The sequence below is a fragment of the Platichthys flesus genome, chromosome 12 (genome assembly GCF_949316205.1).
Source record: "Platichthys flesus chromosome 12, fPlaFle2.1, whole genome shotgun sequence".
Lineage (NCBI taxonomy): Eukaryota > Metazoa > Chordata > Actinopteri > Pleuronectiformes > Pleuronectidae > Platichthys > Platichthys flesus.
The window spans coordinates 8,983,521-9,006,185 of record NC_084956.1 but is presented as its reverse complement, the minus strand read 5'-3'; the positions used below and the strand labels follow the sequence as shown (position 1 = coordinate 9,006,185).

The 22,665-nt window shown below is 41.4% G+C and overlaps 4 protein-coding genes and 1 non-coding gene across 7 annotated transcripts; 3 read left to right on the top strand and 2 right to left on the bottom strand.

Annotated features, from left to right (window-relative positions):
* Window positions 1-260: 260 nt before the first annotated feature.
* Window positions 261-3,787, bottom strand: LOC133966359 (uncharacterized). 2 transcript variants are annotated; one of them, XM_062401263.1, is made up of 10 exons: window positions 3,413-3,787; window positions 2,940-3,263; window positions 2,462-2,761; window positions 2,287-2,335; window positions 2,023-2,120; window positions 1,851-1,885; window positions 1,445-1,501; window positions 1,288-1,338; window positions 1,052-1,126; window positions 261-906 (listed from the first exon to the last, which is right to left on the bottom strand). In XM_062401263.1, the coding sequence occupies exons 1-10, from the start codon at window positions 3,456-3,458 to the stop codon at window positions 844-846; spliced, it is 1,098 nt and encodes a 365-aa protein (XP_062257247.1). In that variant the 5' UTR covers window positions 3,459-3,787; the 3' UTR covers window positions 261-843. The 2 variants fall into 2 exon arrangements, with proteins under 2 accessions (XP_062257247.1, XP_062257248.1); XM_062401264.1 differs by having other exon boundaries at window positions 2,023-2,117.
* Window positions 3,788-4,395: 608 nt separating this feature from the next.
* Window positions 4,396-9,715, top strand: polh (polymerase (DNA directed), eta). Of its 2 annotated transcripts, none has more exons than XM_062400924.1 (10): window positions 4,396-4,628; window positions 5,421-5,555; window positions 5,639-5,871; window positions 5,994-6,172; window positions 6,286-6,389; window positions 6,499-6,618; window positions 6,884-7,007; window positions 7,123-7,188; window positions 7,338-7,510; window positions 7,612-9,715. In XM_062400924.1, the coding sequence occupies exons 1-10, from the start codon at window positions 4,492-4,494 to the stop codon at window positions 8,603-8,605; spliced, it is 2,265 nt and encodes a 754-aa protein (XP_062256908.1). In that variant the 5' UTR covers window positions 4,396-4,491; the 3' UTR covers window positions 8,606-9,715. The 2 variants fall into 2 exon arrangements, with proteins under 2 accessions (XP_062256908.1, XP_062256909.1); XM_062400925.1 differs by having other exon boundaries at window positions 4,416-4,551.
* Window positions 9,399-19,116, bottom strand: gtpbp2a (GTP binding protein 2a). Its single transcript, XM_062400926.1, has 12 exons — window positions 18,699-19,116; window positions 17,635-17,661; window positions 17,062-17,246; window positions 16,761-16,869; window positions 16,453-16,650; window positions 16,173-16,347; window positions 12,847-13,066; window positions 12,572-12,707; window positions 12,386-12,444; window positions 12,129-12,300; window positions 11,830-11,994; window positions 9,399-11,691 (listed from the first exon to the last, which is right to left on the bottom strand). Exons 1-12 carry the CDS (start codon window positions 18,891-18,893, stop codon window positions 11,509-11,511), a joined length of 1,824 nt encoding a protein of 607 aa, XP_062256910.1. The 5' UTR covers window positions 18,894-19,116; the 3' UTR covers window positions 9,399-11,508.
* trnal-cag (transfer RNA leucine (anticodon CAG)) lies at window positions 14,960-15,042 on the top strand. Its single transcript has one exon. It is a non-coding gene; the product is annotated as a tRNA-Leu (tRNA).
* A 1,631-nt stretch (window positions 19,117-20,747) lies between the features above and the next one.
* On the top strand, window positions 20,748-22,362 carry LOC133966452 (otoraplin-like). Its single transcript, XM_062401390.1, has 4 exons — window positions 20,748-21,339; window positions 21,492-21,631; window positions 21,893-22,003; window positions 22,111-22,362. The coding sequence occupies exons 1-4, from the start codon at window positions 21,099-21,101 to the stop codon at window positions 22,132-22,134; spliced, it is 516 nt and encodes a 171-aa protein (XP_062257374.1). The 5' UTR covers window positions 20,748-21,098; the 3' UTR covers window positions 22,135-22,362.
* The last annotated feature ends 303 nt before the right edge of the window (window positions 22,363-22,665 follow it).

Here is a 22,665-nt window from a genome sequence, read left to right as displayed (position 1 = left end):
TATATTTACATCAGGAGAGGGTCCTCTCTAAGGAGGCCGCCAAGTTTTTTACAGTAGCCCAGACTGGACAAACTAACACCTTTTGAATTGTTGGGACAACTGAAGGCTTCCTCAGGTTCTCTCCGGTTCTCTCTCATGTTTGGAAGGGGAGGCGGAGGTGAGGGGTATTCAGCTACAACGTGCAATTTCACCACTAGATGTCACTAAATTCTACACACTGAACTTTTAACAGTAACTGGCTGCAGACAAGGTGGTTTTCTGTTCTCCAAAAGCGGATGTACCTTCTCATTTATTTTTAAATGGGCCACTACAATTGAAATCACATTTAGTTACAGACAACATCTTATAAACACTGTACAAACAATGGGATTATAGGCTTTTGATAGATAGATAGATAGATAGATAGATAGATAGATAGATAGATAGATAGATAGATAGATAGATAGATAGATAGATAGATAGATAGATAGATAGATAGATAGATAGATAGATAGATAGATAGATAGATAGAGAGATAGATAGATAGATAGATAGATAGATAGATAACTAGAAGGACGGCCACGTGCCGACCACCGGTCTGGCGGCCTCAGGAATTAAGCAATACATAATCCGTAATTCATTTGACTGTGTTACTTGCTAAATGTGTTTAATTGTTTAATGTTTAATTATTTATACCATTATCAAACAAACAGGCCAATGCTTCTTGGTGTTTTTTAGTCAGGGAATGCTAGAAAAAAATAGAAAGAATCTACAGCACTTAAAAGCAATAACAGTTTAAAACTAATTGCTGCAGTAAATCCTGGAAAAAAACACATTAATTGTGATTTACAGATACAGAACCGTTCAAGAATTTTGGCCGGTCATAGCCAACGTGCTGTATGAAACATCTGTATCTTGTGCTTTAGCCTGTTGAAGAACAGAAGCAAATTTGACAATTAGAGAAGAAGGTAATAACAATATTCTGAGACCATGAACAAAAAATATTTGAAACAAGTGAAATACAGAACATGAGAAACAATGTACAGTTGGGATCAGTAGTTTTAATATTTACCTGTTTTACTCTTTTGTGTTTAGTGGTAACCACAGAACTGTACAACGCGTCCACGTCAGTTTCAGCACATGGTCTCTTGGAGGGGGGAGGGGCAAGCACAAACATATTGAAATGTTAGATTTTCTGTTTTTGATTTCAAACTGATTATATTTAGCTGCACTTTGTGAATGAATAAGTACTGTTTAAGCACGTTTTTGTCTTCTAGTTTAATCCAAATGTTTGATTTATAGGGTTACCTGGTCTGATGATTTGAACCCAACAGTCGAGTACAGTACTTCCTCTTCACACTGTCTCAAAAGGGGAAAGGAAAATGTAAATCGTAACATCTGTTGCAGAGATTCTGTCGACTAACTAGTCAAGTTCAATCTTGATTTCTTAAAATAACTATGTTACCTTCACTGAAGTCTTCATTTTGGGTTTAACATTGCAGTACGTTGCATCCGCTTCAGCCTATGAAACAGGAAACCAAAATGGATTCAAAAGTTTTCAGTTGTGCCTCACATCCAAATTCATAATCTATATGTTTGACACATATGAACCATGAACCATTGCAAACAGATAGGTCCAAGGCCAAAACATTATAAAACTGGCTATAACCTTACAAGCACCAGTTTAATCCATCTCAATTGTTCTCATTCCCTAAGGTATTAACATTTCACTGTGTTTCTGTATTTTCCTCTAACCTTCACCTATATAAAAATCAGGGACACAAGCAGGGGGTAAAATTAATGACTTAAATATAATTGGCCCCTCTGTGTAAATTGTGGCCCAGTTATAGGAAATATCAGGCGTCTCTTACCGTTGTGAACGCTGATGATTCTGGCTTGTTTTGCTCTAAAAGTTAAACAGTGAGAATCTCATGTTACTGCCTCTCAATGTTCCCCGTACCCCAGATATTAAGTAAAATTATTTAAAAACCACTAACAAATTAGTTATGAATTGTATTTATTACAGTTCGGCCTGAGACTTACTGTGCTTTCTCAACATAATCCAGACGAACAAGGTCACGAGCACAATGACGATCAACAAACTCAGAGTGATGATGAGGCAGTTTAGGTCTACAGAGCTGCTGCAGACGACATTTTGAGCACACAGATGAACTTAGCACAATGTGCATAAGTACAATTAATTATTACAAATGAATATCTTAATATTGCCTATGCAAATCTAAGTTCAAATAAAGTGTCTTTAAAAACATACATTGCAGGACTTTTTCAAAATGTAAATTATCTGACCTGTGCTGTGTTTGGCCTCCAGTGCTCAATCCGGTTGTTGCAAGAGTGGCTATGATTCAAAAACAGGAAAGTGATTCGAAGAGTTACTCGATAATTAATCCTAAAAACGAATCAAATATTTACAAATGGTTATACAGGGAATACATTTATGTTCATAATCACTGGGAGCACTTACTAGTGGTGAGTTTCTCAGTAACATTGACATGCACTGGCATCTGCAAGTCTCCTTTAACGCATAAATACCAGCCAATGCTTCCTGTTGACAGTCCTCTCATAGACACATGGAAAACATCAGGGCCCCCGGAGTCTATGGTTACGTTTGTTCCATCTATTGCTCCCGACTGCCCCGTCACACAGCTCCTGCCCAATTTGCACCACTTAATCTCTCCAGCAATGCTGTAGTTACAACTGATGGTTATACTGTCTCCAATGAATCCACTGATTTCCTGATGATCCACATAAAGATCAGGCAAACCTGGGAGGGGAATAATAAAAATTTAAAAGAAAATTGTTGGAGGAATAACTGGTAGATATTTGGGAATTGGGAAAATATTTAAAAAAAATGGATTAATAAAGAATCACATAAAACCCAAAACAAAGTAATCAGTCTAAAGTATTTGAAATGTGCTCAAAGGTGAGTTAAAGGCTCTTACCACTGGTGACCGACAGTTGAAATCGCGATCCATCATCTGCTCCATTTTTGATCTCCACACTACACCAGAAATGTTCGTCCTTGATCCTTAGATCTTTAATAGTTACAGTGAAGATTCTCTGGGATTTGTGATCACAGATCAAATCCTTTCCTGAACTATGTGTTGTTGTTTGTTTAACTACAACAACGCAATTGAAAAAAGTGTAACCTTGACACAAGTACTTCACGTTGTTTCTGTACATTGGGTCATAGAGACATGGGATGGTGATAGAACCTCTAGCCTTCACCGAAACTTTACTGACGGTGGTTACCTTGTTGTGAACTCCTGCAACAAGGACAGATACAGTGTTTGAACAGATACGATTGGCAACTCACAACAAATCACAATTTCCCTCCAATTTATGTAATAAAAATTTGTACTTTAGCGGTCAACACACGTATAGGAACAAATTTAACATTAGCCATGCGTCTAACCTGTGAGTCCAGTGAGGATGAGAAGAATACTGAGATGAAGAGCCATGGCAGAGATTGAGGAAACTGAACAACACTAACCCAGTGCAATGAAAGACTGGCTCTCTACTTCCTAGTTAACCAAAACTGTCCTCCTCCTATTCTAAGGAAGTTGCAATACATTTTGATTGCTATCTCCAAATGTCACTCTATATGCAATTGCATGTTTCAATTCTACTTCCTCTTAGTTATGACAGTTGTTTGCTGGGTGAAGCAATATGGCCTCGTTGGGTTTGGTACATGGGATCCCTCTATTATCTGGTGAGCTGGCGGTTGTGCTACTACAGGGTCAATGGATCGAACATTGCCCACAATATCTGCCAACGTAATTGTGTGGATACTGGTAATTACTGATAATAATAAAAGTCGACGACAAGGTTGAACTGTAAAATATCGAGTCTCGATTAAAAAAACAAAGGTTTGATTTGAACATCTTGGACATTTTAGTCAGTAATTTAACATATGGCCGATATATCAGAAGTGTTATTCTGTGAGTGTGTGTGTGTGTGTCTGTTAGCATTAGAGCCAGGTGGTCGTTATACCTAATTATCACAATCAATGGTGGAGATTTCTTTCGCCTCCCTCTCTCCCTCCCTTCTTTTAGTTTATTTTGTCCTTTCTCTCTTTCTCCCTCCCTCATTTCTTTCTTCCTTCCTCCCCTCTTTTTGAATCTCTCTTTACCCCCTCCCTCCTCTCTGTCTTCTTCCCTCCCTCACTCTCTTCTTCCTTTCTTTCTGTTTCTCTATCTTCGTCTCCCTCCCTCCTTTTCTTTCTTTCTTTCTTTACTCTTTCAATAAAAACCCAATAAAAACCTGTTTTTTTTTTTTCTTCAACGAAAATCTGAATATGATGACCTTACAACAATGTCCGCCAAAAACGACCGACCTCCGCGTCGCGTCGACATTTGATGACGTCATTTATGTAACTTCGTTCGACTGCGTCAAAAACAAAGCGACGGGAACAGAAACTCTGGCGCCCTGTTCAACTCGGAGCCGGTGTTTCGTTCTGTCTCCCTCCCGCCGAGCGAGCCTCCTCTCCGGGCGATGGAGCACGGCAGAGAGCGGGTGGTGGCGCTGGTGGACATGGACTGTTTCTACGTGCAGGTGGAGCAGAGGCTGAACGCCGCTCTGAACAACACTCCCTGTGTGGTGGCCCAGTACAAGACGTGGAAAGGAGGCAGGTGAGTTCCTGACACAGAGACACCTTTTCTTACTGGTTCGTGCAGCTGAAGCCTCTGAGTGTAGATCCCTGCTCGGCAAACCGCCGCAGCCCCTCAGCGTCTGGAGGAAAGTGGAATCAAAAGGGGTTTGAAGCTGTGATGAGTGAGAATCTAAATGAACTCAGGAGGATGGGCGATAAAACTATATCCATAGTTATTTTATTAATCAATTTATTGTAATTCTTAAAGAGGTCTAACACGTCACTTCTCCACCACCTATTTGTCAAATGGTTAGTTGTTTGTCAATTGTAAAAAAAAAATAATATGAAAGTTTTATCCTTATATGTTTTTGTTTGTGTTTATAATGGTCCAGCCCAAATAGGAGCTACAGAAATAAAGAAATAAGACTCGGACACACAAATCCGAGCTCGAGATCCTTTTACCCCCAGTAACTAACCCCCCCCTTGCAAACCAGTCAACTTAGAAGGGAATGGAACTGGTCTCTGGAGATGAAGTTGAACAGCCTCCCTGTAACCTCTGACTTACCCCTCGTAAACGGTTTGACCTGGCAGCATTGCAGTGACACGTTTCAACCTGATAGTAAACGTAATGCGTCTTGAGATCCGATCACAGGTGACCCTCCACTCTGCTTGTGTCTGTTCAGTTGCACAAACCATTCAAACCGCTGTCTCTGTGTTGGGAGCTTACCCGACCCCGCCTCCCACAGATTACCACTTGGACTTACTGTTGACATGCTTTTTCGATATATAAACTGAAATTTGATGTGGTTCTCAAATAAATATTTTCTACTAGCATTATAGCTGTGAGCTACGAGGCCAGGGCCCACGGGGTCACCAGGAACATGTGGGTGGACGATGCAAAGAAACTGTGCCCAGACCTCCAGGTGGCACGAGTGCGTGAGTCTCACGGCAAGGCAGACCTAACGCAGTAAGTGCCGGCGATGATCCATGTAGCCTCTGCACCCCCGGGCCTAGTAAATATTTTATTTTGATAGCTCACTCCTGGTGAAGTTACAGGGACGCGAGTGTGGAGGTGATTGAGGTGATGTCTCGCTTCGCTGTGATTGAGAGAGCCAGCATCGATGAGGCCTACATGGATCTGACGGCGGCAGTCCAGCAGCGGCTGAAAGACATGGCCGACAAACGAATAGAGCCTCACCTGCTGACGGCCACCTACATCCAGGGGTACCCACAAAGCTCAACTGACCTGGAAGCAGCTGAAGAGGATTCTGTGTTAGATAAAGGTATAGATAACCAAAATTAACTGATTACTCAAATATTTGTTACACTACTGGATGATGGAGCCGGTATTGAGGAAGCCCTAGTAGGATGAATCCCTCCATACCAATGTAATATTTGTCCTCAGAGGAGCTGAGGTCCAGAGGTCTCCAGCAGTGGCTGGAATCCTTACCTGTTCTCCTGACAGGGGCGCAGAGCTCTGCAGAAGTGCAGCTGACTGTGGGGGCGATCATTGTTGAGGAGATGAGAGCAGCCGTGGAGAAAGATACAGGATTCAGCTGTTCAGCAGGAATATCGCACAATAAGGTTGGACAACATCTTATTGTTTAGTTCCTATGTACAGTGTGTATGATGCTTTAAATGTTCACTTTAAATAGCTGCAGTCATCTAAGCTATCGTCACATGTTCTATTTCTACAGGTACTGGCCAAACTCGCCTGTGGACTGAACAAACCTAAAAGACAAACTGTTCTGCCTTTGGACTCTGTAACAGAACTTTTCAACACTTTACCCATCACCAAGATGTGAGTTCAAAGGATAAAATTGCCGTAAAGTTTTATTAATCACATATTTATAAAATATTCTGACATAAAAGAGATTTTTTATGAAACATGCTGTATTTCATCCATGCAGTCGTAACCTGGGGGGTAAGCTGGGAGCCTCCATTAAAGAAACTCTGGGAATAGAGAACATGGGAGATCTGACTCGCTTCACGCAGGACCAGCTGGGGCAGCACTTTGGAGAGAAAACAGGGTGAGATGAGAACAGAGCAAGATCAAAAGTCTCTTGAGAGAACTGTTAACACAAATCTGGCCTAGTCTTTGCATTTCATTTTTCCACACTGTCAGAATTTCAAGTGGAATTGACAACAATTGAATAAAATGGATTACCCAACTTACTTTTACTCCTCAGACTTTGGGCCCAGTTTGCATGATACCCCCAAAAGAAATATTATTTTTTCGTGCAAAAAATATTTGATTACCAATTGCATTCACTACCAAGTGTGTCTGTTTTGCAGCCAGTGGTTGTATGAGTTGTGTCGGGGGATTGATTTTGAAGCAGTGAAACCCAGACAGCTTCCCAAGTCCATCGGCTGCAGTAAAAACTTCCAAGGGAAAACATCACTGGCCACGAAAGAGCAAGTACGGATAACTAACCTCTGCTTGAGGATCTGGATCTAATTTTATACTCATTTCGGCTGATGCTGAAAGTATTTTTATTTTGTATTCATGCTGATTATTAATAACCTGTGTGTAGGTACAGTACTGGCTTCATCAACTGGCTCTTGAGCTGGAGGAGCGGCTGACCAAGGACAGAGAAGTGGTGAGAAAAAAGCTTTTTCTGTGGTTGTGTAATATGTCTTCCCGTATTACAGCAGTATTCATTATTTCTACTTCTGGGTTTCCCTGTCATTTTCAGTAAATACCTCTTGGTTCTAAATTGGTGCTTTTTCCACTTTCACCAAATTACAGAACGGGCGAGTGTTTAAGCAGCTGACAGTGGGTGTACGTCAGCTCGGGGATAAGAAGCAGAGCAGCTTCTCTCGCTGTTGTGCTTTAGTGCGCTACGAAGCAGCCAAAATTTCTAGTGACAGCTTTGCCATTATCAAGAGCCTGAACACAGCAGGAAACCACCAGGCCACATGGTAATTAGAATAACAAAAATACTGTTAAATATATTAAATATCTGGTTGAAGGAATCCTGAATGTTTTATCACACTTATGTTTATTGCATCATGTCCTCCAGGGCTCCAGCTCTCACTCTGCTACACCTTTCTGCGAGCAAAGTCAGTGATGCTCCATCAGCAGGGGGGATGGCTGGTTTCCTTTCCAGTGATGTCACCTCGACCCAGAGCCTCTTCTCCACCACTCAGTCCTCCACCCAGCCGACCTCGGAACTGAAACATAACTCGACATGCAAACAACCTGGCACCATTCAGTCCTTCTTTCAAAAGGTGGCTGAGAAACAAAAACTGAAGGTGATGAAAGAAGAAGAAGAAGATGATGAGGAGAAGGAGGTTGAGGATGAAGATGGAGTCTCCAAAGGAATTCTCCCATGCGCCTCCTCCTCTCATAAAACATCTAGAGCTGGTAGTCAGTTGGAGACAGATGCCAATAGCTCAGTTTCATCACTTTCATCTCACTCTAAAAGCGGTTTGATCAGCCCCCATCCTGGCATTACCTCTTTCTTCCACAAAAAGAGTCTTGAGAGAAGCCTCCAGGCCTCAGCACCGACACTGAGCAGCACTGAAGCAGAAGTTGGTCCCAGGAGTGTTAATAAAAACGTGGAATTAGAAGACACTGTTGCTGTTTTGTCAGGCCTGCAGGAAAAAACTATCTCAGAGGTTACATTTCACCAGACATCATGTGAAGAGTTAAAGGATGAAGTGGATACTGGTCCAGAGGGAGATTCCCATCCTGCCAGTGTGGCCATAGAGGACCTCGTAAACTGTGAACGCTGTGGCCAGGATGTGTTGGTCTGGGAAATGCCTGAACACAATGATTATCACTTTGCCCTGGACCTCCAAAATTCACTCTCTTCTTCATCTGCGGGTTCATCATCTGTCTCTGCCTCTTCCTCCTCTTCCTCCGCATCTCTGCTCAGGGTGGCTGCAGCCGGCACGACCCAGTCCGCCCGGGGCAAGACAAAAACCAGCGGCCAGTCAGGACCACAACCAAAAAGACCCCGCTCTCAGGGTGGAAGAACAGCCACTCTGGATTCTTTTTTTAAGAAGAACTGAACATGTACTGTAGAAAACCTTTTTTAACTAAAATTAAAATAATAGAAATGCTTACAATGTAATTTCCCCTTAAATGGATGGAAATCCATAATGTAACAGTGCCTTGAATGATTGATTGTAATACGCTTTATCTCATAAGTTATGTAAGCTAAAACCTGCAATTATTTTGCCAACCTCAGTAGATTTAGGATTCTTGTAGTATTCTGACCTACCAGCAGGGGCCACTAGTCAGTATATTAGTGAACTCAAGAGATACACGTTTTGTAGGAGTATAGATTTGAATATAAATGGAGCTGGCATGCACTCAGGGATCCAAACATTACTTTAAGTAACATTTCTTCTCACCTGTCCAACGTTCAGGTTGTTAGAAACAATACAAAACAGTTGTAAAACTCATTGTTTTTCACGTAGACATTCCCAATTCACAACAAACGGAAACTGACTTATTAAAGGTAATGTTTGTTCAAAGGCCTGTGATATAAAAGCATCTGCCTAGTTCTTTAATAATTTAATGCCATACATAATGTAAAACCATGGGTTGATTAGACCGTTAATATTCTCAGTGCCTGTCATCCTGTTTTGGTTCCACTCTGCTATAGCTGTTATGCACAAATGCTGAATGACAGTTTATTGATAAGATTACTGTTGCATCGTCTTGCATTAGATAGGAAGCAGATAAGGAGGAGGGAGCACTTCAAGGATAATATATATTTTTTTTAACTAAATTTTTGTGAGTCAATATACAAAACACTTAATGTGTAACATGACGGAGATATTAAGACAACAAAACCAATAAAGACAATAAAAGTTTTATTCATGTACATCATGACACACAAATTGGATCTGTACATAAATATTGCATTTCACCCAAATAATGCTCAAAATATTACACTTGAATTTAAAAGGAAAACAGGTTTTAAATGATTGTAAAAGAGTGAAACTGTGTTGGTTTGATTAAGAAGAATGCAACAGTGAAAAAGCTGTACAGGATTTTAAAAATAAGAACTACTAGAAATCTATAAAACACTTCTCAAACAAACCTGAAAAACTGGTATAACTCTTCATAAAGGCTAAAAAGTAGTTTGGTTCAAATGCATTATAAGTTTCTTTGAGTGCACACAAATGGGTGCATAACAACTGTGTGGGTGCAACAAAACCGGGCACACAGTGCAGGTGTCGTCTCATCGATGTCAGTGGGACTACAACCTGTGTATAAATCACATCAACATGCAATATAACAGATGTTAAGGCCAACAGCTTCGAACAGGTCTGCGGTTTAACATACATTTTCTTGTCTCGAGGTCGCCTTCGAGACAAAATATGTTTCTTGTGATGGCCCCAACTTCAGTAGATGTTTTTGATTACAACGTTGTAAAGGTTTGGGGCGTAATGAAGGCCACTCAAAGTGTAGCATCAGGCACTGTGTTAAACCCTTTGAAAGTCAGTGGCATCAGTGGAGAGCCGACATCAAGCACCTCCAATAGAACTGCTGTTAATTAAAGCTGCATCAGTACACAGCTTCATGTTTGTAATCAGGCTCATCTCTTTGAGATACACCCCCCTTCACCTCCCCACTCACACTCAGACACACAGACACACAACAAGTCAGCAACAGAATAATTCGCTTGAGTACTTGAGTGAGAGGGGAACATCTACACTGACCTGAGTAACTAAAGCACTTTAAAACATGGGCAGCGAGATCGTTACCATCGCGCTGCACCATTGTGAGGCATTACTTGTGAATATTAAAACACACAGTTGTCACAGAGAAATTATAGTTATGATGTGATTTCCACTGTGAATATGCATGGCAGCTTGAGCATACAATTACAAACTCTGCATACCTCGCAGTGTTAGTTCCCTAGCTTCAGAAAGTGCCTTTGTCAGTAATATAGCTTGAAGTGAGATGGTTAATCTTATAAACAACTGACAGGATGAGATTCTCACTGCTTTTACAACTCTCACTGTAGATGATACGCAGTTATTATGAAAAAGACAGTCAGGCACTACGTTGGTAAAACAGAGAAGCTGTGAGGTGATGATAAAAACGACTGGTGATACAACACCTTAAAGGTTCAGTGTGTAGGCTTTAGTGGCATCTAATGGTGAGCTTACAGATTACAACCAACTGACTGCCCCTAACATGCTAACATGTAGCAGAATATACGGTGGCCTTAAGTAAATAAAAAAAATGTGGAAGTTGGGTTTTGTTTTGTCCATTTTGGGCAGCCTCAGTGGCTGAGGGACCTCTCCTGATGTAGTAGACATTAAGGGGTTATTCTAAGTAGATTCCTACTTTAAGGTGATTTTACATCAAATGGAAAAATGATGTAATTATGAAGCCAACACACTGGACCTTTAATGTACAAGCAATCTCAAACTTGCAATTACCACGTTTGTAAACGATTATCTGCCGCATATCAAAACTGGCATTAAGGTTTCAGTGCAAGTGTGTGTGCGTCATTTCTGAAGTATGTTAGTTAGTGCATTTAGGTGTAAACGGTGCAGGCAGCACTTCAACATTGGTGTGAGAAAGCATTTCCTAGTTGCGACTCATTAATCCGTGAATCGCAACTATATGTTCATGACACTCGTCATCACTTTGGTTGTTGTTCCTGTGAACGTGTTGCAGAGGTGGCTGAGGTGTTTCTTCTTGTCGTTGCCATGAAAGTAACATTCTTTAAAACCCAAACAACAGAAAAAATACAGAAAAAACAACATTATTTTTTTAAGGGCTGAAGAGGATAAATGAGGAAAATGGTAGCGACAACGCTTTGGAAAGAGGCAATACAAATTACAAAGAACAGCACAGAGGCCTTTGGAAAGTACAGGAGGAGGGGGGTGTTGTAAAGCACCTTGTTTTGGAGTGTGCTGTGTTTTCTGTTGAGGTTGTCTGAAATGGTTCAGACCTCCTCATCCTCACCATGGGATGGCTGGTACTGGCTGATGGGCTGTAACTTTGTGACGTGGCCGATACCTTTGGTCACGCCCTCTCTGAAGAGCAACTTGGCTCCCACCTTCAGATATTCTGGGTGCTTGATGAATTTGAAGCAAACCACTGCTTTTTCTCCTGTTCTCAGCTCCTCCTGTAAAGCAGAGATGAATCATGAGAATATAATTTCTTTAAGAAAATAATCTAGTTCAAGTAGAACACTTAGGACAAACCAAATTTTGGGTGTAGGGGACAATTTTCAGGACCAGTCAGGCTCAGTGGATGAACTAACCTTGCCATGCACAGCTTCCACAGTGGCGGTCTGTCTCACGTTGCCAATGTGCACAGTCACCTGGAAGCCCTTGTGGAAGGTCTTGGCATGGAAGAGCAGCACAATCTCAGCCTCAAACATCCAGCAGATAGTTGGATTCATCTCAGGACTCAATATCACCATACCCTGCACATGCAAAAACACATGGACAATATACCAAAATAGATTAGAATTGAGTAACATGTTCTTTGGTTATAATGACCTAAATAGTATTAGAAAATACATGTGCAAATGTTTCTGTCTGTCACTTTGTGTCCAACCTTGCGTATAAGTGACCGGTCGAAGTCACCGAGGGCAAGGGTGGCAGCCTGGCCGGCCCTGAGAACCCTGCATCCCGAGCGGTTCCTCTGTATGCTCCCAATGCTCAACTCCTGGAACTGGCCGGAGTCTGTGGGCCCGACTATAAGATGATCTCCCTCCCGGCAAATACCACTGCACAGTCAAGGAGAATAGTGAGGCCCGGCTTAACATCAAAAGCAAGATGAATGGAAGAACGGGAAGATTTCGACATACTGACCTGTACAGAGTACCTCCCACCACAGTCCCCACCTCTGGCACTGTGTAGATCTCATCCACCTGTAATAGCATGAACACTGCTGTCAAACATATTGTCCAAAGTCTTTATACATTTAAACAGCATGGGAAAGTGTTTGTATGTGTTAGCTGATCCTGTGCTCACACATAAGTTTCAGCTCAGACTTACCTGAAACTCAGTTAGCTGTTGCATTAGCTCCTCCTGCTCCTTGCTGTTGCTGAGGGGGGGCAATATGTTGAAAAAGACCTTCAGCACATCTAGACTCTGTCCGGACACACTGGACAAGGTGAATATGGGTGTGATGCTGCCAGGGAGAACACACACATGTAATCAGCAATCACAGACTTCACTGGCTAGTTCCTCCTTTCTCTTGATAAAACAGATCTTATTCAAAAACACCAAACACTTCAAATCAGATTCATACTCTATTATTTGGTTCATACTTGGGGAACTGGGCGAACTGTTGTGCTGCTGTGACGGCATCATCGGTACTGCCTACGACCATGGGAACCTTGTTGCAGCCCGGCTGCTTCAAGACACGCTCCAGCTGCCGCACTGTGCGCTCCACGGTGGTCCGCGAGCACAGGTCCACCTTACTGATGACGATGAAGATGGGCACCTTCAGGGCCATAGCGAGCCCGAGATGCTCCCTGGTCGTTCCAGCTGGAAAAGGATGCAAAGGAGAGGATAAAGGAAAAAGGTCATACCTCATCAGCTAACGTTTTCCTTGCACGGATTTACATGCCCACAAATGCTTTTACGTGCAATGTTTAATTAAAGCATTCAATACGATGCTCTTCTACAGACCAAGGAGCATTAAGTGAGCAGGATGGGATTGAGTCATCTGTGTAAAAATTGCACACAACACAGTATTAGGGTTAGGGTTGATATCAGGTACGATATCAGCTATGACACAGAGTCTGAGGAAGATAAAGGAAACGTCTAGAGTTGAGGACTGTTGTGACCTTAGATAACATTTCTTATCCTTTGACAGTCTGAGGGTCAAGAATCTATGGCAGCTAACTGATAAGACCAGGTTGGATTTACCATGACGTCAGACTGTTATGGCAGCAGGGAAAATAGATAGGATTGCAGCGCCGACTTTTTCCAAAACATGCGATTCCAAACAGAGGCAGCAGTGTCTTACATGCCTGGTGGATCATGTTTCTTTTTAAACAAAGTTGGCACATGAAAACAAATTATAAACGCTATACATACACATATTTATATAGATACACACATATATATCATGAGATTATCTCTCAGTTCAGAAATAGGCCTCCTCACTAATGTGTTCAAGGGCAGTGACCATACAGTCTATGGTACTGACCCACAACACACATCTAAAGGTTGACAGACTTAAAATACCCTGACCCCCTGTCAGCTGAGCTGCAAAGTGTTTTGCTACTTAAGTTATTTTCAGTGCATCAAAGGTAATGGTGCATGATCAAAATAAACGGGCCTCGTCTTACGTAGGCAGTGACTGAAGAGAAAATAACACCCTGATACGAGATGATTCTGGATTGTCACAATCTGAGACAGGGCCTATGCCTTACACAGATCCATTACGCTGTTTCATTATTAAAGCTGTAGCTCTTTGGTTGCAGTTACTAAGCCCCTGAAGTGATCCTCATTCTTGACCCCATTTACCCAGTGTGCCCTCTTCCAAAGCAGACATACACACAAACCCACAGCAACGCCTGCAGTACAACGAGCACGGAGATTAAAAATACAGACGAACTGAAAGACTATTTCAGTTCCGGTCTTGTGCATTATCAACAGATTTCTATGAGAAGCCCGAACTGTGTGGCTTAAAAAAAAAAAAAAAATCAATATAAATATATATATATATATCAATGCCCCTTTTATGATCAAATACTATTACTGATGTCATCAATTTTATTTCCCTCTAAAATACTCAGCTTATTGTAGTGTATAAAAATAACAGACACAAGACATAGGATGTCACATTTGTTTGTAGCCACCCACACACACGAACACAGACACACCCACACATGAACACAAACACAGACACACACACATATATATATATACAACCATAGATTTTCAGTTGTTGCTTTTAGTTCCGCTGCTAACATCAGCAGTGTGGTGAGCTGAACTGCTAAGTAACTAGTGTTGTTTCCAAGGCTCAGACTTCCTCCACATTCTTCCTTCTCATTTGCATAAAGAAAGCTAAGCAAAATATTTCTTAATAAAGCAGTATTATCTCAATTCATTTACAGTTGTTGCTTTTAGTTCTGCTGCTAACATCAGCAGTGTGGTGAGCTGAACTGCTAAGTAACTAGTGTTGTTTCCAAGGCTCAGACTTCCTCCACATTCCTCCTTCTCATTTGCATAAAGAAAGCTAAGCGAAATATTTCTTAATAAAGCAGTATTATCTAAATTCATTGCTTTTAAAAGCACAGCAAAAACAAGTATGCCCAGGGCGATAGGGAATTACCAGTGGGTTCCTATCTGGGCCCCACTTCCTTTGTCTGTCAGCGCCCCTCCCCCCTCCTGACATTTATTAGCGCGTGTTATCTCACAGTGCAGCATGTCAGGATGGCCGAGCGGTCTAAGGCGCTGCGTTCAGGTCGCAGTCTCCTCTGGAGGCGTGGGTTCGAATCCCACTTCTGACAATAACCTTTTTAGAATATACATAAACGACGAGACAAAGACATTGTTTCCTACTTTCACTGCACAGACAGTCCCACCGGTTCGACAACTCTAATTTCAAAGCATGTAGTCTATGTACCAGTGTGTTACAAAAGCTTTCTGGATTCAGTCTTACTCACTGTTTTCATGAAAGGTCCAAATGAGCATTATGCACTAATACTTATTATTATTATTATGAATATTATTATGAATATTTTATATTTATCATATAAGAAAAGCAAGCTGTCCTAATATAATGCTGAAGTAAGGCTGAATGTTTTTAGGAGATCTGAAATGTATCAGAAAATATTTTGAGGGAGAAAATGTATCAAAAGCTTGTGACACAAATAACACATGAAATATTTATGTTTTTGTGCTGTGAAGAACTTGATGAGGTTATTTCATTTTATTCTTCATCGCCTTCAACTACCACTTAAGTCTGAGCTGACACCTGTCCCCAAATGACCTTGTTCACCTTGTAAACAGAAAATAGGGTTATATGTGTTGCAGGAAACTAAACAATCTTTGGATGAGAAGAGACCTAAAACTTTGGTGGAATTCAGCCAATTCTGATGTACTAAAAATAATCCTGTGCATAAAATCCTGTACATAAATACATAAATTAAACCTGCAGGTATTTGGGAGTTAACCGCTGCTGAATGTCAAGAGTCAGGTTCTTTCTGCAAAGTGAGCTTTGCTGACATTCACAGTTGCTTACTGACCCTTTTGCAGGTGTCAGGTTTACCAAATCTGCACGAAAAAAAGCACAGAGCTACCTCTAGTGGGTCAGAGGACTCTGACATAAATGGAATTTGATATATTTTTGTACTATGAGGTATAAAGTGTCTGTAGAAGGAAGGGTGGCCCTATTATATAAGCTCAGATATCACATGTTTGCAAAGTGCTCAGCCAGACTTGGTGAAGCCCACTACTACAGAAGGGAGGTGTGTTGTACACAAATACAGGCTGGCTGTCAGACTGGTCCTGCAAGTGTCTGTTACCAACTGGTCCCCATGTGACAGATCCAGTTAGCTAACTTGGCTATTCTGAAGAGTAAAGTCAGTGATATGATAAAGTGCACACAGATAAATTCAGTGGATGAATAAATACTCACCAATGCCAGTATTTGCGCTCACAACAAGCATGGCAAAGTCTGGACAGTAGCTGGTAAGGCCAAAAATTGTGGTTTTCAGGTACTTGTGGTGACCAGCCAGATCAATGAATGTGATCATTTTGGAGGCACTCTCACAAATCTGCTCTGCTGTCCTAGATTCACTGTAATTCACAATCTAGGAGAAGCAGAAATAATATCTGAAATATCATCTTCATGACTTTATAACTCTAAAAGACCTCATCACACATCAGTTGTTCTTAGGGGTTGAGTTTTCTCTTACCTCTCCTTTACTATTGAAGCCCAGGATCTCAAAGCTGATGCTTGAAGTCCGTCCAGTCTGGATCTCATGAAGATGTCTGAAGAGGTTGAGCCGCGCTCTTCCCCGTCCATTGTCCAACTCGCCCTGTGTCAACACACCCAACAGAGTGGACTTGCCCGAGTCCACGTTACCCAGCACAGCTACCCGCAGGTCCAAGAACTGAAGAGCACCAAGGGTAAAAAAATAATTGAGAAAAAAAGAGAATAATAAAAAAAAAAAAAAAAAGATCAGCAGCAAAAGAGCATCGAAACACAAAAAGCTTCACTGACCTGTTGGTCATCTGGCACCTTGCGAATGAGAACCTCCGCAATCTTATGATGATCATCGGAGTCATAGTCCACTTCTTGCTCTCGAAGGACAGTGATGTCAGCTCCAACTCTGTCAGAAATAAAGTGTGGTATTGGAATTATGTAAATTGCTACTTTGCAGGGACAATTATTTATTTTTAAGTATCTCTACCTTTAGCTATAGTAGGGTTAAACGGGAGCGTTAAAATAATTCCCTCTTGAATTGTAATAACAGATGTCATTTCAAAATTAAAAGCGAATAAAATGCACTTTATTGACTTACTTCTCTGCAAGACTATGGAGCGTACTCAGTGATGCCCTCATGTCTTCCTCTGATAGCCCCACCAGCATGCCATTGTCCTCAACACCTATTTGATAGACAGCTTCGCCTCGACCCTCCTGTAGTCGCCATTTCATCTGTGTCGCCAAGTGCTCAAAGCGATATTGCGTTGGGTTCACCAGCTTCAGCTAGACAAGGGAAAGACTTTAGTCATCAGTGCCAACGTTATATATTAACATGGTGAAATGGATCTATTCAGTGGTTAAATATCCAAGGTTCAAATAACTAGCATTTTAAAAGGATTATGTTGATGTGGTGAGGGAAGCAGTTGTCAGGCTACTAAAAATGCTCTCGCTAATCCAACAGGGTGTTGGATTTCCATGGTAGATCACCTGACACCACTCCCATTTATTATGACATATAACCTACATATTGCTGGAATGTTATTGTAATAATGATATGACGTATTCTGACGACAACATCCTCGCCCTTGTCACGAAGAGGCTGACCTTAGATCTGTTTAATGGTGGAATGTTTTATGTATTTTGAACATAACGCAACAGCTAATGTGCTTACCTTGTACTCTATGTTCCCCTCTTCAGCCTAAGAGACAGAGAGAGAGAAGGGACAGAGACAACAGCTGTCAGGCTGCAGAGAAGTCAGACAACAGGCTATTGATTTGCTAAAAGACACAAAGAGAGGCAATCTGTGTGAATGAGTCCTTGCGCTGCTGTGAATAGGTAGCAACTGAGAGCTACACAAAGTGACTAACTGCCTAGACAGCCCTAAAACACATGCTACTTCATGTGTTATAAGAATAAAGAGCACATCTATAGACATTTAAAGTGAACTAGTCGATATCTTTAAGCAGGAAGAATAAGTCAAATGTAAACAAACAGGAGAGTGCAAGTTACATGCTGGTGATCAGCTAGGACATATCCTGGAATATGTCAAGACTTGTCCTTGAACACTGAGTTAATGGCAATGGAGTTCCATATTCAAATTTAAGAAAAAGGCAACAACCTGTATTACTATTTTAAACACAATACAATCCTAAAAGGTGCTTTTATTTAGCTTAATTTTAAGTTGTGTTAACGTTCAGGTAACTTGAGGGACAAAACAATGCTTTTTTACTTTCGTTTTACTGAGATCACATAAGCTGAAGAGTGAGTTTGAATTCAGCCTCCAGACAAAGCACCACATTACAGTGTAGTAACAGTGCTTGTCTGGGTGAACGTGGCTGTAACTACATGTCAGTCAACCGACTGAACACCCGCCTCCTGCTACGTATTTACAAACACAGCTGTTACTCTCCCGCTAGCTTGTAAAACACCAGCAGCTCTCTTAGCTTAGCGCTTTTAAAACCACCGCTAATCTATGCAGGCTAACGTAGTGGTGCTAATGTTAGTCGAATATAACCAAACCCTATCATTTCCAGTGGGTAACCGAGCAGCTACGTGTCATTGTGAGTTCACAAAGACTTGGGCAGCGAACTCACAGGAAACCCGTTAACACAGTTATTAAGAGTTACACCTCCCACTATATAAAGACACTAGTTACAGCTCGTATTGCTGTTAGCTTGTTGTGGCTAAAGGTGGCGGAACACCAGCGGGTCACCGGTGTTCGGTGGTCCGTCTTACCTCCGGAGGTAGGTACGGGGTGTTGTTGCTCGGTTTGAAGTTGCGGGGGTATCGAGCCTTCGACTTCTTGTTCTTCGGAGCTTTCTTGCCGGCTGTGCCGTGTCCGTTCCCCGACTTGGCGTTGGAGGCGACAGCTGAGGACCCGGAGCCGAGTCCATTCCCCGAGCCAAATAAGTCCGATACCCGCTCATCCATCAGCTACTCCGGGACCGAGCTTGTCAGCTTGATCACGACCTGGATAAAAATGGCGCTATAGTGTTAAAATAAACCAATACACAGACATGCAGATGCCCGCCGTGTGGTAGCTTACACCCCCCGGATATAAAAAAACAAACACCGGGCGCCCTACAACTCTTCAAACCGAACAACAACCGCGACGTCCGGGATGAGCGCTTTGAGTTCCCAGTGTAAACGCGTCACTGCCCTGCACGGCTAATGGTACGCTTAATTTTTTTAAGAGGAGAGCGCCAGCGAGCGGTTCTCTCTGCTGACCCTATAGGATGCCTCAAAGGCGTAAACCCCGCCCGCCTTTGAAGAGCTGGGTGAAACACATCGAGCAAACCCAGGAACGCACACAGTTTTGCGAAGCTTTGCATCAGACGGAAGAGGAAAACAATGACATCGATGTAAAACAGGACTTTAGGAAGCTCGTTGTTGACATAAGATGATGAAACCAGAGTGAGAAACATGAAACTAAAGTCTTCCTATAACTTTAACAGTGTAGAAATAATCACATATAAATATAGATGTTCAATATCAGCTCCGTAATAACAAGCTTTTAAACAAGATGCATATTTAAAGCCTAATGAAAACGCTTAAAACACATTTGCTATCCTTTAGGTTTCGCCAGTGTTCATTTTTGCATCACTCAAGTTCTCTCACCTGCTCTTTCTCATATTTTTCAAGTCTTGCATGTTACTTATTACTTACAGATGCTTATTTTGTCTATTGTTTACACGGTTAAAGGCTAAACGTCTACAATTTGTCTTTGTTGAGTTTTGTGGTTGGATTGTCCTACAATAAACCGACTAATAATTGTCAACAAAAGAGGTTGTTGCTTGTGCAAGCTCCTGCAACTTCTCAGCCACAGCTAAGGGACAATAGTGCCACCAGGTGTTTGGTTTTGACCATGACTTTGAGAGTTTTATTACAAAATAGTTCTAGTTCAGGGGTTGGAATTGAATAAGGAATATATTGGCTGTAGTTGTTGTCACAGTTTGCAGGTGTGTCTCACTCCTTCAGTCTGTTTCACCATTTCCTGATTGTGCAAGTTAAACGTGTTGAATGTGGAGACAGACTAGTTCTGCTTCATTGAAAGTATTTGCTTACATTTTTTGTTTTCTTTCTCTTTCTTTTACAAGACTTTGTTTTCCAAATATCATTTCCTGGACAGATCTTAACCAGCTGTCACCAGTAAACTTGAGTAAGCTACATTCGATTTGCTCTTGCTGCTGGCTAGCCTTTTTATATCATCTGAATTGAAGTTCAAGCTTATTTATTTGTTTACATTGAATTACAACTTTATAACTAACAGTTTTTCCATAATAAAATACTGTGATATATGTTTCATCCCAGGGACTTGAGGATTAGGTGTTCAATATAAGTACCATTTGAAATGATCGCTGCACGACGAGTTATTCAACAGCAGCTTTTTTTAAGTCACTTTTGAGGTGTGTCATCTAATTTCCTTGTCTGTTTCATGTACAGGTACAAATGACTGTTGATGGGTGTGATTTTATCGTCCCATAGACGATGATGTCTGAACCCTGTTAACATTTGCGATAATTCATTTTCAGAATAAATGAAATAAATAAATCTTTCTTCTGAGTGTGATGTGTTGAATCAAGATACTTTTTTATTCACACGACAGATTGTGTCATTGTGAGAGGGTTATTTAAAGTTATTGTGTTCATTAACGAAATTACAACAGCTATCAAACAATACGATCACACACATCAACATTCATTTCTATCTGTAGACAAAAGACAATGAATTTAAGCAATACCCTAACCCGGAGGGGACATTTTTCAATACACAACTGCAAATGAGTTGTACTTCATGCACAGACCATATATTTTTACATCTCAGTTACATAAAACATTTTAAAAGTTACTTCCTCTCTATAACATTTTAGCATGTTTAAAAATGTGGCACCACAATATAAAGACCTGCTGATAGAACACCTTGTTGTATTTCTACACATGAATCTACTGCAGCTTACGGAGCTTACACAGATCACATCGACCATGACTGTGTTTTCCTACAGAGAAACTGAGGTTTGAGAAGTTTAAAAACACAAGGAAGAAAAAAGTTCTGCCAACTCCCCAGTGGGGAAATAAGTAGTTCCAGAAAGAGTGTGGCGTTTCTGAGACTCAACAGCGATTGGCCAGGCGACCTCTGATGCAGGGGCTCAGCCCATCCACCCCTGGCTGGGAGAAGTGTTTGGAGACTTATAGCCTTAAGTTCCTTCAACCATCCACATTCACATTTGCACACACATACAAAACACTCTGTTGTTTGGTCAGCATGAATTATCCATTGGTGATTCTGCTCTGTGTGGGACTATTGCACCAGACTGTGAGGGCCGTCGTTATGGATAAATTAGCAGACAACAAGATTTGTGGAGAAGCAGAATGCTCATGTAAGTCAGAAGATGAAATGACATCACATGTACAATTTGTCCTGCAATCTGTTACGTGTTAAAACCGTATAACAAAATGCATGTTCCTTCGAAAGTTGTACTTTGAACTATGCTTTTCCACTTACTCTTTTTTATTTCCTGTCCTTTACCAGATGTTCTCTCCATGGCCACAGCCCTGGATGACTTCATAGCTCCTGACTGCAGATTCATCAACATCAAGAAGGGTCAGATGGTGTACGTGTATTCTAAACTCGTGCCAGAGGAGGGCGCCGGAGTCTTCTGGTCTGGAAGTGTACGTGCGTTTTTGATTTGTAGCAGTGTAGCAGTGCAAACCTCCAATCAGTTACCATAAGACACAGAGATGTGCAGCAGCAAGGACAGACGGGTGTGACCTTTCCAGAATATGTGACAAGAGCAACAATGAATTTGGTTAAATATTTAATTGAATCTGAGCAAACATTTAATTAATGCTTCAGGAAGGAAGATTAAATGCACACAGCATATGTAATGTGATGTTAATTTGTTAGAGAGGTCGTGTTGTTTTCACTGGCAGGTTTACGGTGATCGGTACGTGGACCAGATGGGCATCATCGGATACTTCCCTGCAACCGTGGTGAAGGAGACACACAAGTTTACAGAGGTCACAGTTAAGATCCCCACAACCGTGCGTGTTCCTGCCTTATTTATAGGACTCTATTTGAGATCCACGTTGCTGTTTTCTGAAGTAATATGTGGCGGTTGACATTTATCTAATTTAACTTCTTCTTTCAGGGCATGGACTTTTACTGTGTTTGAGACGTGACAGATTGAAGCGTAGACAGCACACACCGGAAAAACAGAGAGCTCTTGTCGACAGTGTGCCATTACATTCTGTGGTGTTGTCTGTCTCCAGCTGGAGTGAAAACCTGGACACTCTCCACACCTCATTGTCCACAGCCTGACCCCTGCTGTTCAGTGAGCTCCTCTGTCTCTCCTTGCTTTGTCTTTTCAGGAGACCTTTCTAAATAAACCGCCTTTTTTTTATCCGTGTCGATAATGTTGATTATTTGAAAAGATAAGAATCTGTTTTGTTTAGCTTATTTGACTTTTGACGGCTAGGAGCTCTTTTAAATAGCTATAACTGCAAAGTAGCTGCTGCAAATAACCTCCCCTGTTGTTAATATTATCAAGTTCAATTTGTTATACCGAGGTAGCTTTTTTATTGCAGTTTCAAGGTTTCATGATGCTGTTAGAGACATTTTTGTCAAGCCAAAAGCCATTTGCATCAAACAGTAAATTATAATGTTTTCTATAAAGGCATGGAAAAAAGTTTAGTTTCTCTCCTCA

What these genes read in the sequence shown, in the direction of transcription:
- polh (XM_062400924.1), top strand. Translation starts at nt 4,492, where the DNA reads ATGGAGCACGGCAGAGAGCGGGTGGTGGCGCTGGTGGACATGGACTGT. An exon ending in CAGGAATATCGCACAATAAG is followed by an intron (nt 6,173 to 6,285) that starts GTTGGACAACAT and finishes CTATTTCTACAG; the next exon opens with GTACTGGCCAAACTCGCCTG. An exon ending in GGAAACCACCAGGCCACATG is followed by an intron (nt 7,511 to 7,611) that starts GTAATTAGAATA and finishes CATGTCCTCCAG; the next exon opens with GGCTCCAGCTCTCACTCTGC.
- LOC133966359 (XM_062401263.1), bottom strand. Translation starts at nt 3,458, where the DNA reads ATGGCTCTTCATCTCAGTATTCTTCTCATCCTCACTGGACTCACAG. An exon ending in TCAACTGTCGGTCACCAGTG is followed by an intron (nt 2,762 to 2,939) that starts GTAAGAGCCTTT and finishes TTCCCCTCCCAG; the next exon opens with GTTTGCCTGATCTTTATGTG. An exon ending in GGAGGCCAAACACAGCACAG is followed by an intron (nt 2,121 to 2,286) that starts GTCAGATAATTT and finishes TGTCGTCTGCAG; the next exon opens with CAGCTCTGTAGACCTAAACT.
- LOC133966452 (XM_062401390.1), top strand. Translation starts at nt 21,099, where the DNA reads ATGCAGGGGCTCAGCCCATCCACCCCTGGCTGGGAGAAGTGTTTGGAG. An exon ending in TGGAGAAGCAGAATGCTCAT is followed by an intron (nt 21,340 to 21,491) that starts GTAAGTCAGAAG and finishes GTCCTTTACCAG; the next exon opens with ATGTTCTCTCCATGGCCACA. An exon ending in CAGTTAAGATCCCCACAACC is followed by an intron (nt 22,004 to 22,110) that starts GTGCGTGTTCCT and finishes TTCTTCTTTCAG; the next exon opens with GGCATGGACTTTTACTGTGT.
- gtpbp2a (XM_062400926.1), bottom strand. Translation starts at nt 18,893, where the DNA reads ATGGATGAGCGGGTATCGGACTTATTTGGCTCGGGGAATGGACTCGGC. An exon ending in AGGTGCCAGATGACCAACAG is followed by an intron (nt 16,651 to 16,760) that starts GTCAGTGAAGCT and finishes GGTGCTCTTCAG; the next exon opens with TTCTTGGACCTGCGGGTAGC. An exon ending in GAGCGCAAATACTGGCATTG is followed by an intron (nt 13,067 to 16,172) that starts GTGAGTATTTAT and finishes ATCCTTTTCCAG; the next exon opens with CTGGAACGACCAGGGAGCAT.